A 13,473-nucleotide genomic window follows, 5' to 3' on the forward strand; every position below is an offset into this window, starting at 1 on the left:
CAGCGTGGCTGGCAGCCGCGGCTGGAGGAGTGATGGGGGGCGCAGCAAGGCGGCCCGCAGCCACGGCCGGAGGAGCCATGGGGAGGGGGCGGCACTGCCAGAGGAGCGAGGGGGGGGCGCAGCAGGGCGGCCCGCAGCCAATGGCCCGGGGCGGCGGGCACGGCCGGAGGAGACAGAGCGAGGGGGGGCGCAGCAAGGCGGACCGCAGCACAGCCGGCAGCCGTGGCCGGAGGAGCAAGGGGGGGGCGCAGCGTGGCGGCCAGCAGCCAAAGGGGGGCGGCACAGCCGGAGGAGCCAGCCAAGGGCGGGGGCGCAGAGCGGCCAGAGGAGGAGCCAAGGGGGGGCGCCTTTTTTATGTTTGCTTCCCCTGCTCTTGGATCCTGGCTACGCCACTGCGTGCAAGAGAGCAGGGTTCCACTCCCGGAGTTGGCAGGGGGCACGGCAAAGGCTGCGCCCATTGTCTGAGGGGCTGGCATTGTGCACTATAACACACCAAACTTCAGCTTAGGATTCCCCCACCCCCCATCCTGGTCTCTGGCTGCCTGGGAGCCATGCAGAAGCTGAGGCCAGGGTGCTTTGGGGACTCTAGCCCCTGGTCTCAGAAGACAGGGGATCATTCACCAGCTGAGGCACTGCGATACCACGGAGATGGGCAGAGTGCAAAGCCTAGAGACTGATGGATCTCTGTCCCCTACCTCAGATTGTTGTAGTTGTCCTGGGGGAGCTGGCTGCAGGTGTCTTGGAGGCTCTGTAGACGGCCCTCTGGCTCCTTGAAACTGAGAGAGGAGAGGGAAAAGAAGAGATTTAATGTGGCCTGAGAAAAGGAAGGACGGAGTAGTGTCAGAGGGAGAGGCGAGAACCCCCTTTCCCTCTCCATTCTAGTACAGGCTGAAGAACAGAGGATCAGACTCATCTGGGGAGAGGGCTGAACTTATTCCTATGTGAATGTGCTCCCCACAAAGGCCACTGGTGTCAGCAGGGGCTTGCAAAGGGATCAAGGGGAGAATCCAGCTGTTTATTATTTATTCAATGCCTTCTTGTTGCATTCACTATGGAGAAAATCTGCTTCTATTTAGATCACCGCTATTCTCGCCCTTTGTCTCTCTTCCTTCCCCATCGCCTTTCTCTCTCTCTCTCCCTTCCCTGTCTTTGTGAATCTCCTCTGTTCCTTCCTCTGCATTTCCTTCCCTGCAGCAATTCCCAAATGCCAACCCAACTGGCTTCACTCCCACCACCCCTACCCCCATTCCATCCCCTAAAATGACCAGCCATTAAATAGCTAATGTTGACAAAGCATCATCATCACTGGACTTTAAAATTGATACTCCAATCAGATGAATAGAGGCCAGCAGATTTCACCCCCCTGAGTCCTTGTTTCAGGCTCTCTGCACACTCAGGCACACAGCACTGCATGCCTTCAACTCAGTTCACATATGGAACATTCTCTCCACAATCAAGGGGGCTAGAAACATATTTTTCGTTCTTAAAAGGAAAGCTTAGATTTTTGGCAATGGAAATATAGTGCTGCCCCCTTTCAACCTGGGCAGCTAGTCAAGTTTGGGGCCCCGGGGACGTTCCAGCTGAGAGCAGAAACTGGTGTTTGCAGTGATGTTGCAGCCCTGTCAGTCCCAGGGTATTAGAGGGATGAGGTGGGTGAGGCGCTGAAGTGCTTCTGGTGAAGACGCCTCGTGGAGGTGAAATTATTAAGCCAATGGCAGAGCTGTGCTAGTGCAAGTCTGTAGTGTGGACCTGTCCCGTCAGTAAGTTTCCCAGCCCTGAAGAAGCGCTCTGTGTAAGCTGGAGAGCTGGTCTCTCTCAACAACAGAAGTTGGTCCAATAAAAGCTATTACCTCTCCCACCTTGTCTCTCTAATATCCTGGGACTGACATGGCTATAACATAACTGCACCCCTCCGAGTCACAGGGAGGAAAGGAAGGTGGGGTGGGGGGAGAAAAAAGCAGCTGGGGTGTGCGTTGTTAGTGGGTTCCAGATTGTTGCAATAATCCAGTGTCTCTGTTCAGTCCATGATTTTTTGTGTCTAGCAGAGTAGTGAATTTAAGCTCCCAGGCTTGTCTTTTGAAGGTGTTGGGCAGGTTTCCTTTGAGAGTGAGGACTGATAAGGTCAGATATTGAGTGACCGCTCTGAGAAAAGTGTTCACTCACCGGTGATGTGGTGTTTTTATCCTTTTCCTGTGTGAGTTCATTACAGAGCGTAGTGATTGTCTGGTATCACCCACATAATTGTTATTGGGGCAGTTAGTGCACCACATGTTGTGATAGGCATGTGTAGGACCCATGGATCTTGATAGGTGTGTTATGAGGGGTGTTGATCATTGTAGCAATGGAGATATGTCTGCAGGTTTTGCATCTATGAAGGTAGGTGTGGCGATCCATGCATTTCTTGTATGTAGCTGTCTGTACGGTTCCATTGTTGAAGCCGATCGTGGTGTCTAGCATGTTGATGCTAGTGTGGGAGAGTCCCAGAGAGAGTTTAATGGATGGGTGGTGGTAGTTGTAGTTGTGGTTGAAATCTGCGAGAGAGTTTAAATTGTCTGTCCAGAGGATGAAAATATCATCCATGTAGAAATCGATGACAGGGATTTCTTTGGTGCAGTTTTGCTTATTTACAAAGAATGTACAAAATTCTGTGTCTCTGAAGGCAGAAGGAATCAGATAGCTTCTTTTGCTCACAGCACAAAGAACATTCTTTTCAGCCTGCCCCTCCTCCCCCAAAAGTCCTCCACCCACTTAGTCCAAACTCCCGGGTGGGTTCACAAACCCCTTTTGTGGGTTCACAAACCCCTTTTTGTGGGGGAGCTTCTGATTAACTCATCCTGACAGTTACGTTAACTGAAGGGCGTATTCACACTCAAAGAGGTTTGTGAGGGAAGCCACCAGTACCTCTCAGCATAACACTCCCCCCATTTTAGCTCTGCCCATCATCCTGATGATGCCCCAAAATGGTGACGCCCTGTATGACCCATCCCAAACAGAAAGCAAATAAACAGTTTAGCAAATTAAAAGTGATACAAGGTTAATGATTTATATAGGTACAGTGGCCTTCTGTCTAGATGTTTTCACATCACCAGTCCAAATTGCTTTTTATTCCCATCCAGTATCCCACTCAGATTTTTCACCCCCCCCTCCACTATGGTCTTTCTTTAAACAACCAGGGAGAGGACCCCTTTCAGTCAGCCCCGGAAGGGATGCCTGTTGTTTTTGTGGACTTTTCTGGCTGAACCAGCCCCTGCTTATTCTGTTTGAATGGGGGATTCACCTCTGTAACAACTTTTCCAGCCTCAACTTCCACAGCTATATTCTCAGATCTGGGGGGGAGAGAGGGTGGGAAGAGCCAAACTGAAGCTCTGTCGCCCATACCATAAGCACTAGCATCTGTGTCCAGCATGACAGGGGTTTTGAAACATGGATAGGCCAAGACAGGAGCAGTCATCACCAGAGCCTTTCTCAGCTCTGAAAATGCTAAATCACACCCTGAGGGCCAATTAAACAGTTTCCCTTCTTCACTATTTGCTGCTTGTCAGAAACATTCAGCAAATGAACAGAAATCAGTTCCTGGCTGTTGATTCACAAGAGCTTGAGCAGCTAAGAATTCCCTGAGACTCAGAACAGGTTTCAACCACTCCCTTCCTGGAAAGCTACTACAGCATGTACCTGTTATAATGGTTTCTGCCCCTGGGGGCAGGACAGTTCACTCACTGCAAATCAACTGCCTACACACCATTTGTCTCACCTGCCTGGCCCATATCTTTAAAGGGCAATTTCCACAGACTGACTTCGTAAGTCACCTTTCCTGGCACTGATTCCACAGGCATTAGCCATAATGAAATCCAAGCCAATTATGAGCTCATGCACTATGTCAGCCACTCAGACTTCTTGCTCCAATTCCAGAGGTCCATTCTTCAAACCCAGTTTGGGACAGGTGCCCTTGCCCCAGTCACCGTCTCCACTTGAAACCAGTTAGGTGGTTCGGTTTTGGAACCCTGATTCCCAAGACGTTTTAGTGTATCTGGTTTAATAAACGGCTGTGTCTGAGCCAGTGTCAATCACCGCTGTGCATTTTGCAGATCCTACTGTAGTCAAACTCCCATGTTGTTCAAATGCCCACATCTAAACAAAAATGGTGGCGCTGATCCTGGTACCTCCACCAAGCTTTGCCCTTTCAGCTTGGGGTACCCCCCTTCCCCAAACGGGGAGCGAGAGAGAGACTTTCACTAGCCACTTGTGGCAGTCTGTGTTGGTCTGCCTGACATTTATAACAATCCTTTTTGTGGCCAGTTTTGTCACAGTACCAGCGTTTCACTGAACCGTTTCCTTTAATTTTTGCATACATGTCAATTTCTCTTCTTTTACAAACCAAATGTATCAGTTTTTGTCATCATTCGATAGGGTCACAAACCAGATTAAAATCCCCTCTTTCATCAGACACATCAGATGCAGAGCTGTACTTACAGGGCACATGGCAAGCAGTTTCCCTCTTCCTCACTAGCAGATGCTTCCTTCCTTGTCTGGTGAAGTGCTGCAAGAAAATATTCAAATTCTGCGGCCAATTCCCCCAACCTCTCGGTGTGTCTTTGGCCTCCTTTTGCTGATCTTGATCTGCAAGTCCAAGTCCCGCCGAAGATCTATAAATTGGTCCATTGCCAGCCCATCCTAAAAGGCCTTGGTGTTATCTGGATATGCCATGAACACAAGTCTCTGCAGGCCCTCTGCCAGTTCAGATGGGGTTTCTTCTTTCCCTCTCTTTCTAGCTCTTAGCTGTGCCCTGGCCAGCTCAGGTTGATGGCTAGCTCCAAATCACATGTCAAGGGCTTGTACCAGGTCTGGATTACACAGTCTTCCCCTCAGCACATTTTCCAAAAGTGGCGCCTTAGTTAGGGGTTACCATGGCACCAGCGGGCGGAGCCCACGCTCTGCTCTGAAGCTTGGTCTGCCGGGCGGCGCTGGGCTCCTGCAGGCAAGGGAGGGCAGCACGCCCGGAGGAGCCATGGGGAGGGGGCGGCACGGCCAGAGGAGCGAGGGGGGGGCGCAGCATGGCGGCCCGCAACTCCCCCCTGCTGCAGACAACTTTGATGCGGACGGTTTGGCGGCTGGGCCCCTTGGAGTGTTCCGCGGTGCAGAGGCAGCTGTCAATGATAAGGTCCAGGCAGTTCCTGCTGGCCCAGGAGAGCCCCGCCAGCGTGGCCGCAAAGCAGAGGCAGCGGCAGAGCCCGTGCATGGTGGAGGAGGGGACGCCGCGGCTCTGCACTGCTCATGGCAAGCTCCACGCACAGCCCACTGCGAGGGCGGCTCGGTGCCCGCCCCGCCTCCTGCACTGACCGGGTCCCAGGGCGCCCCCGGGGCAGGGAGGGTCTCCCCGGCCTCCTCGCGGCAGTCACACCGGGCAGACCCGCGGCTGGTCACTCCCAGCAGGAGCCTCGGCGCCGCCCTTGGCTCACCGGAATAAAACTCCCCCGAGGAGGGGAGAGCGCTTCCCCCCTCCCGCCGCGGGCCTGTCAGAGCGACCCGCCCACAGCCAGGATCTGCCAGCAGCCCCGGGCAGGGCAGCGCCCCCGGGCTGAGCGGGTGAGCCGGGCTGCAGCTCGCTCGGACTGCACCTGGTGACCCTCACTGCCTTCTGCCCCCACCCCCCAAGGGTAGGGCCAGCGCTGAGCCTGGGCTGGTGCTGCATGCGGCGAGCCCCTCCGAGGCAGTGACAGCGTGAGGGGCACCATGGGAACCCAATTTCCAGCCAGCCTACTCCCCCCCCCCAGATGTGGGTTTGGAGACCGGAACTGAGTGGGGAGATGCCCCGGTGTCCCGCTACGCAAGAGCCGCTTGCACAAGCGGGTGGGATGACACAAAAAGCGGCTCCCCCCTCACCCGCACGAACACCACGATGGCTCTGTGCTCCCGGAACAGGGCCCCGAACGGGATCCTCTGCCCGTCTCCGTCCACCACCGGGCGCCAGGCGGCATCTCGCAGCTCCCCCGGCTCCTGGTCGCTGAGCCATGCGCGATCTTGGCTGCTGGGAGATTCGCCATGGTGGGGTTTGCTCTCTGCTGCTGGCTGGGCCAGGCCTAGCGGCCGGGCCCCGGAAAGAAGCAGTGGAAGGGCAGGCAGCGGACTCCCAGGCTCTCCCGGTCCCGGGGGCAGCTCCAGCCCCCTCTGCACAGAGAGCCCCGGGGACCCCAGCCCACTCCCATACCCGGTAACCCCTCCCCAAGCTCCATACCCCATGTACCCCTCCCATGTACCCCATGCCCCTGCCTTTCCCTCCCCTTCACCTCCCCTCGTACCCCCGTCCTCTGCCACCCTCCCTACATCCTCCCCTCCACCTCCCCTCAAGTCAAACCCCCTGTCCCCCTCCCTCCACATCCTCCTCTTCACCTCCCCTCGTACCCCTGTCCTCTGCCACCTTCCCTCCACATCCTCCCCTTCACCTCCCCTCAAACCCCCTGTCCCCTGCCAGCCTCCCTCTACATCCCTCCCCTCCACCTTCCCTCAAATCCCCTGTCCTCTGCCAGCCTCCCTCTACAGCCATGGGGGGGCGGCATGGCCGCAGTGTGGCTAGAGGAGCCAGCCAAGGGGGGGGGCATGGCGTGGCCGGAGGAGCCGGGGGGGGCGTGGCCAGAGGAGGAGCCAAGGGGGGGCACCTTTTTTATGTTTGCTCCCCCTGCTCTTAGAACCTGGCTACGCCACTGCGCGCAGCACAATCAGAGCTGGGCCACCCATGTTGTGAGTAATGCCCCTTCCTCCCAGCCATTCATTGGCGCTATAATGTTGAGTTGAACCACATGAGCTTCCCAGGGAGTTTTTCCCTCAACGATAGGGGGTTTTGCCTCATTTGAGTTGGGACAGACCAACCTCTTCCCCCTGGGCCGCTGTGGATTACAAATCGGGTAGAAAACTTGTAAATGTCCGGCCTTCCCCACATCCTCTGACTGGCTCAATTCCTCATTCAGGCGGCGGACTTCCTCTGTGGTCAGCAACCCTTTGAATTCCTCTGGACCTGAATTTTCAGCTCCTTAAGTCCTTGCTGCAGCTCATCTCAGCTAGCCCATTCCCAGTTGGCTAAAGCTTGCTTGGTTCCGCTGTTTTGTGGGAAAACTTCTGGCCTATGGCAGTCCGATTGTTGGTCACCTCATCAATCTGTTTCATTCCAGCCTGGGTGTGTTGCAGCTGGTTTTGCCAACCTGCCCGGGCATTTCATCGTTGGTGCTCCAACAGGGATCTCATCTCGGCCTCCAAGTCATCTCTGAGCCCTTTCTGGGAAACCTTCAGCTCTTGGGACGTCTCCAGTTCCTGTTTGAGAGCTTGTTTTAAATCCTGCTGGCCATTTTTGATTTCTGCAAGCCCTTCCGGGATTTGTTCCATCATGGTTCCAAGCTCACCAGCTCTCTCCTTGGAAACCATATCCCACTCCTGACATGAGTGTTGCCCCTTTTCAACCCCAAATGTGAGGCCCTGGGCATGGTTCAGTTGAGAGCAGAAGTTGGTGGTAGTCAAGTATTTCTCTGAGGTAGTTTTGTTTAGTTACAACAAAGAATGTACAAAATCCTGTGCCTCTGAAAGCAGAAGGAATCAGATAGCAGGAAACAGCACCTTTTGCTCACTGTACTAGAATACCCTTTTCAGCCTGCCGCCTGACCCAAAAAACCTCTCCCCAGGCTTCTTCCAGGGTCAGACTGTCTAGACACTGTGCTTTCAGTTGCTCCTTTCCTCACAGACACGCACAAAACACAACAATACTCAGCAAAAGCCCTCTGCCCACTCAGTCCAAACTCCTGAGGCTGATTCACAATGCCCGTTTGTGTTGGTGGGGGGCTTCAGATTAACTCCTCCTGGCAGTCATGTTAATGGAAGAGTGCGTTCCGCCCAGTCTCAGAGAGGTTTGTGACTGATGCAGTCACCAGTACCTCTCGGCAGAACGCTATCAATACATCATGCAGGCCAGATCTAGCCTGGGGACCCCCATGTTTGACACCACTGCTGAAGAGTCCATAATCAGAGGGGTCCTTTTGATAATTTAGCCTGCCTAAGAATGTCCATCTCTCTGGTTATTTCTTACCAGGCTACTTTAAACCAGTCATCGTAGAGTTCAAAGGTCATCAAGGGTTGGGGCAGCTCTCGCAGGTAGGATTTCAGTGCACCTGAGATGGAGGCAAAGGGTCATGCTTTAGAGAAGGGGTTCTCAAACTTTTTTTTTGCTCTGAACCCCTTTGAAATTATTTCAGGGTTTGATGACCCCACCATACCATGCCGCCCTTACTTCTGCACTGCTGCTGGGGGCTGTGCTGTCTTCAGAGCTGGGCACCCGGCCAGCAGCCGCTGCTCTCCAGCCGCCCAGCTCTGAAGGGCTCTGGCTGTCAGCCCTGTCCATGCGTGGGGGCTGACAGCTTGCCACCTCCCCATAATAACCTCATGACCCCACCCCCAGTTTGAGAACTGCTGCTTTAAAGATAACACCATGCTTCTGGGGCTGCCACTTGTCCAGTCATGTCTCCGGGGCCCTTACCTTGGGCCTCCAGCACGTACCTGCAACAGCGTGTGGGTCGGAGTAGAATTCCTCTAGCGCGTTGGACCCGCTGGCCAAGCTGCACTTCAGCTTCCTCAGCACTGAGGCCCCTGCTGCCAACCTGAAGAGTCCCTAGAGGAGGGAGGTGAGAGACAGCGTGACAGCAGGACAGACTGGCTGTGGTGGGGGGAAGGAGTTGGGCAGCAAGCGGCACCTACCTCTTCCCTCATGCCCGACGCCAGCAGCATCATGACACAGGCTTCAATGGGGAGGGCGATCTCCCGACCCAAAGTCCTCAGGTGTGTCTCCAAAGGCACCCCATAATACCCCGACACCGGGGTATCTATGGGGAAAGGGGGCTCTGGAAAAGAGGAGAGAGATCAGGAGGGGGTGGAGGACAAACCCCAAGTGGAGATGGCGCTTGGAGTCTCTCGCCTAGTCCTCTGGTTCTAGGCCAGGCTCAGGCTGGGGAGGGATTGATGCTCATCACCGTCCAACAACTAGCTCTGGGGTAAATGAGCTGAGAGGTGTCAGCCCATTTCCTAGCAGGACAGAGGCTCCCTATCACCAAACCGCCATCACTATGCCTGTCTGTAAATTGCCCTCTGATTGGCAGTCCCAGCAGGGAGGCTGAGGACCAAATGAGCCATGGGAGACTAACTCTCCTCTCACTCCTAGGTTTGGTCTCTCCGGTGAGGGCTGAGGTACGTCAGCAGGGGTCAGTTTGGGGTGCAAAGCTCGCCCTGCTGCGTTCGTACAATCCCAGCGTAACGGGGTGAGGAAGAGAGCTGCCCACCAAGCAGGCTAAGTGGGAGCTTGGAGAGAGGAAGCAGTAGAGAGAATCGACCCCTTCTGCCTACATTCCGTGTGTAGCTACTCGCACTGCCATCCACAAAACCCTGCCCCGGCCCGGCTTGTCCTACCCACCTGCCTGGCCGTGGGTCTCCTTCAGCTCCGCCAAGACTGTGTCCAGAGATTCCAGAGACTTCCGGTGGTACTGAGCTTGGATTTCCATCAGCTGCCAGACAGATCACAGGCAAACACAGCTTTACTCTGCTCAGCGTCTCTCAGAGACACCGGGTCCCGGGGCATTTGACAGGGATGTGTGCTTTCAGATGGGACGTGCGATGCAAAGGAAAGTGGCAAAGACGGAGCGGGAGCAGCAGGGGAGAAGCCTCTTTCGCCAGCAGCGGCGGGGCGGTGGGATGGGACCAAGACGAGGCCAGAGCAACATGGAGATCCTAGGGGACTTGCACACAGTGGGAACGAGCTGGGGGCGAGGGAACAGCACGGAGGGGCGGGACTTACTTTGATGAAGTAGTTAGCATAGCTGTCCTCCTTGGTGGAGAAGTGATAGAGGTCAGCCATGTACTCATCCTGGAGAGGAGATAGAGCGAACATTAACCTTCTCCTCAGCACCACCACAATGAAGGAGCCCCCCATCAGCCCTCATCATTAACCCCCCCAGTCCCCCAGACAGTGCTCCCATAACCAGATCTGGGCCATGAACACACGGCAGGCTACATCAAGAGATGCAGGAGGGTCTTACTGGTGTTTGGAGCGGAGGCAAATGAAGACAGCACCCCAGAGGAGCTGGCTTGTTAGATTTGGGGTTACACTGGTCAGTGTTCACATTCTCCCTTCAGCCCCCCAGGAAATAAGTCTCTATGCTTCCTCTTTGTTATTATGATTGAAGTTGAGGCCCCAGCGAATATCAGGGTCCCGTTGTGCTGGGTGCTGCATGAGAGACGGTCCTTGCATGGAGGAGCTCACCGTCTGGGTCGACAAGACAGACACAGGCAGGGTTGTCACCCCCAGGGACCAGAGGCACAGAGAACTGAAGCGACTTACCCAAGGTCCCACAAGGAGTATGCGGCAGAACTAGGAGCTGAATTCTGATCTGCGGAGTGCCAGGCCTGTGCCTGAGCCACAAGATGGACCTTCTGTTCTACAATATGTTCCTCTTTGCTGCAGGTTTCTCTGTTCTGTGGTGAGTACCCCACCAAGCTCTCCTGTAGCGGTTTTACTCTCTGACCACCACACTGCTGCTCTAAACCCTTTACTACTCTATTACACTGGGGCGTGGGGTTGGCATTGGAGTCCGCCAGCTGTCTACCCCCTCTGGAGTCTGGGACACAGCCATCTTACCAAGGACAGCATACCACTGGTGCTGGCTGTGTCTGCACCAACCCTCTCACTCTAGACAGAGCTCTAGCCTGTAACTAGTGACTGGCTCCTGGGGCCTCCCGGGACACAAACGCTGGAGATGAGTGGATCGGTGCCCAGCTCTCAGAATGAACCCAGACCTGGCCTCCTTTCCCCCACTTGGTGTCATCAGCTTCCCCGCCCCAAAGAGGACAGACTCGTTTTCCACTCGCCTTACACTGCTCCACCCTTCGCTTCACCTCCTCTTCCTCTTCCTTCAGGTTCTCCAGTTTGATGGCAGCGGACGACCCCCCGGGGCCGGGGCCAGCACCAGCGCTGTTACTGGAGTTCTTGACAGCTTGGTTCAGCCTTTGGGTTGCAAAAGAAGAATCAGGCCCACACCCTGGAAGCCTGATGGCATTTAACACCAGGGATGCTGACACTTTAAATGGAGAGGCACAGACCCTCCAGCCCTCTCCTCCATCCACATCAGAACTCCGGCCAATATGTAAATACGTCTAGAAGCAGCAGGGTTGCCCCTCTCTTTCCCCTTGGCAGAGCATTTACTTGTGGGTTGAACCCTCCATTTCTGCCCCTGGCACAGCATTTGCTCATTCAGAACGTGTGAACATAGAGAACACCCCCACCACCACTCCTGGAACCAGGACCTGTCCTAGGGAGTTGGGCATGCAGGCACCAACTGGAGTCACCCATACAAAGAAGGGCTGAGCATTTTACTGCCCCAGGTGACTGCCTGTTCTGCTTGTATAGCAGAATCCACAGTGTCTTTAACAGGAAGGGACTTCACAAGTGCACACTGCACCTGGACTCATCCTTGCGTGTCAGGGACTTAGAACCTCTCTGATCTGAGGGTGCAGCTGTCAGCTTCACCCCCTCAATCCCCACTCTCAGGGGGCAATCATCTGGATCACAGCTGCAACCCACCACGCTCCCCCTCGCTCAGTACCTGCTCTTGATGGAGTTCCAGTCCAAGATCAGCTTCTGAAGATTCTTCTTGTGTTTCAGGATGACAGGCAGCTCCTCCTAGCCGAGATTGGATGAGGGAGTTAGTTACAGATCCTACCCCTGGGATCTGCTGCCAGGAATGGCTGCATTTATGCTGCATTTTGTGCAATCACAAAGAGAGAGAGGCGAGAAGGTGGGGGAGAGAGCAGAGGTGGGCCAGAGAGCACAAGCAGGCAGGAGAGATGGAGGGAGCGTGAGCAAAGAAGGGATGGGGAAAGCAAAGATAAGAGAGAGATCAGGGCTACCTCACTCAGTTTATTCAGAGGCTGTAGGACGTCTCTCTCTAAGGTGATTTCAAACTCAGACAGGACTTTGGCCAGCATGCTTTGTATGAAGCAGCTCATCTCTAGAGCTCTCCTGCAGGAATGGAAGGGGAGAATCACAGCAGGCCCAAAACACCCTACCCCTCTCCCCCCGCACCCGGGAGGCAGGCAGTGCCAGTCCCAGCACTAGTTCCCAGATCCTGCTGCACTCGGCGGTCGAGAGCACAAATCCCCCAACGCACGTGCTCAGAGGCGGGGTGCCGCCCTGTGGCTGGCAGTGTTAACCTTGACGCAAGTGCTCAGAGGCTCAGTCTGGGAGCATGAACCCCTGAACCAGTGCCCTGGGGAGTGTGCGCTGATGGTACCGTATGCACTGATGCTTTTCAGGGCTCTTCCCTGTGGGCACTTACCCGAGGCTGGAATCGGTGTCCAGTTCTTTGAAGCTCTCAGCCATAGTGATGGAAAGAGCCATCAAGGGCAGCTTTTTCTGCACAGAGCCAAGGAGAGAGGGGGTGGGGGGGGGAGGGGAAGGAAACAATGAGCAGACAGGTCAGATCCTCCCTCCCCCTCCAGTGTGGGAGTGACACCTTCAGCATCACAACCTGCTGATGGCAGGGCCAGCCAAGGAAGTGCCACCTCACACAGGACACATTTCACATCCGTCCCCACCTCACAGTCTCTCCTCAGAATCCTCCCACCAGCATGAGAATCAAAGCAGAAACACGGGAGGGGTTATGATGCAAATGGCTACTCTGGTCTTTAAGGCTCCATAACCCTGCCTCACTCTCTCCATCTAATAATATATGGAGATATACCCATCTCCTAGAACTGGAAGGTCATCAAGTCCAGCCCCCTGCCTTCACTAGCAGGACCAAGTACTGATTTTTGCCCCAGATCCCTAAGTGGCCCCCTCAAGGATTGAACTCACAACCCTGGGTTTAGCAGGCCAATGCTCAAACCACTGAGTTATCTCTCCCCCTAATCCCCACCCTGTCTGTGGTGGTCCCCCTAGTGCAGAGTCCTCCAACAGCTAGTCCGGATCTGTGAGCCCCACTCCAGAATGCTGGAGTCTAGGGAGCTGGACCATGGAGGAGGAGATTACCCTGAGCGGAGTGTGATTATTCAGGGTCAGGACCCGTTCGCTCTAGGACAGGCATACTACATGGGAGGTCAAAATACCATCACATCTGAGGTGAAAGGTTCTGCATCTTATTCCTCTGTGCATACAGTCTCCCAAACCAGCTCAGAACCCATGGCAACTTGGAGGAGAAAGGTCCTTTATCCCATTCCCCAGCCCCCTAAGCGCTGTAGTCACAATCTGGGAGCAGATCAGAACCAGTGACTTAGAGGAGAAACGTTCTCCATTCCCTTCCCAGCCCCCAGTAACAGCCAGCCTCACCCCAACGCTCTAGCAGAAGCAGTGACCTAGCTGTGAAAGTTTAGTGTTCCACTTCCCCATTGCCACCACCTCCTGATCTCTCCAGAGCACAGACCAGACCCTCCACGGCGGAGGGGAATAAATGT

At 54.9% G+C, this 13,473-nt stretch overlaps 1 protein-coding gene across 1 annotated transcript in view; it reads right to left on the reverse strand.

The window, feature by feature from the left end:
* SH3BP1 (SH3 domain binding protein 1) overlaps positions 1-13,473 on the reverse strand; it is a 30,175-nt gene that overhangs the window by 13,484 nt on the left and 3,218 nt on the right. Inside the window, exons 4-13 of the mRNA XM_029912799.1 lie at positions 12,360-12,436; positions 11,932-12,043; positions 11,628-11,704; positions 10,894-11,029; positions 9,824-9,892; positions 9,443-9,533; positions 8,734-8,876; positions 8,536-8,647; positions 8,069-8,150; positions 696-776 (exon numbers count right to left, since the gene is read on the reverse strand). Of these exons, the coding sequence (XP_029768659.1) occupies positions 696-776; positions 8,069-8,150; positions 8,536-8,647; positions 8,734-8,876; positions 9,443-9,533; positions 9,824-9,892; positions 10,894-11,029; positions 11,628-11,704; positions 11,932-12,043; positions 12,360-12,436 (980 nt within the window). The remainder of the gene's footprint in view (positions 1-695; positions 777-8,068; positions 8,151-8,535; positions 8,648-8,733; positions 8,877-9,442; positions 9,534-9,823; positions 9,893-10,893; positions 11,030-11,627; positions 11,705-11,931; positions 12,044-12,359; positions 12,437-13,473) is intronic.

This window comes from Terrapene carolina, unplaced genomic scaffold (genome assembly GCF_002925995.2).
Source record: "Terrapene carolina triunguis isolate 2854851 unplaced genomic scaffold, T_m_triunguis-2.0 Scaffold247, whole genome shotgun sequence".
NCBI classification, from domain to species: Eukaryota; Metazoa; Chordata; order Testudines; family Emydidae; genus Terrapene; species Terrapene triunguis.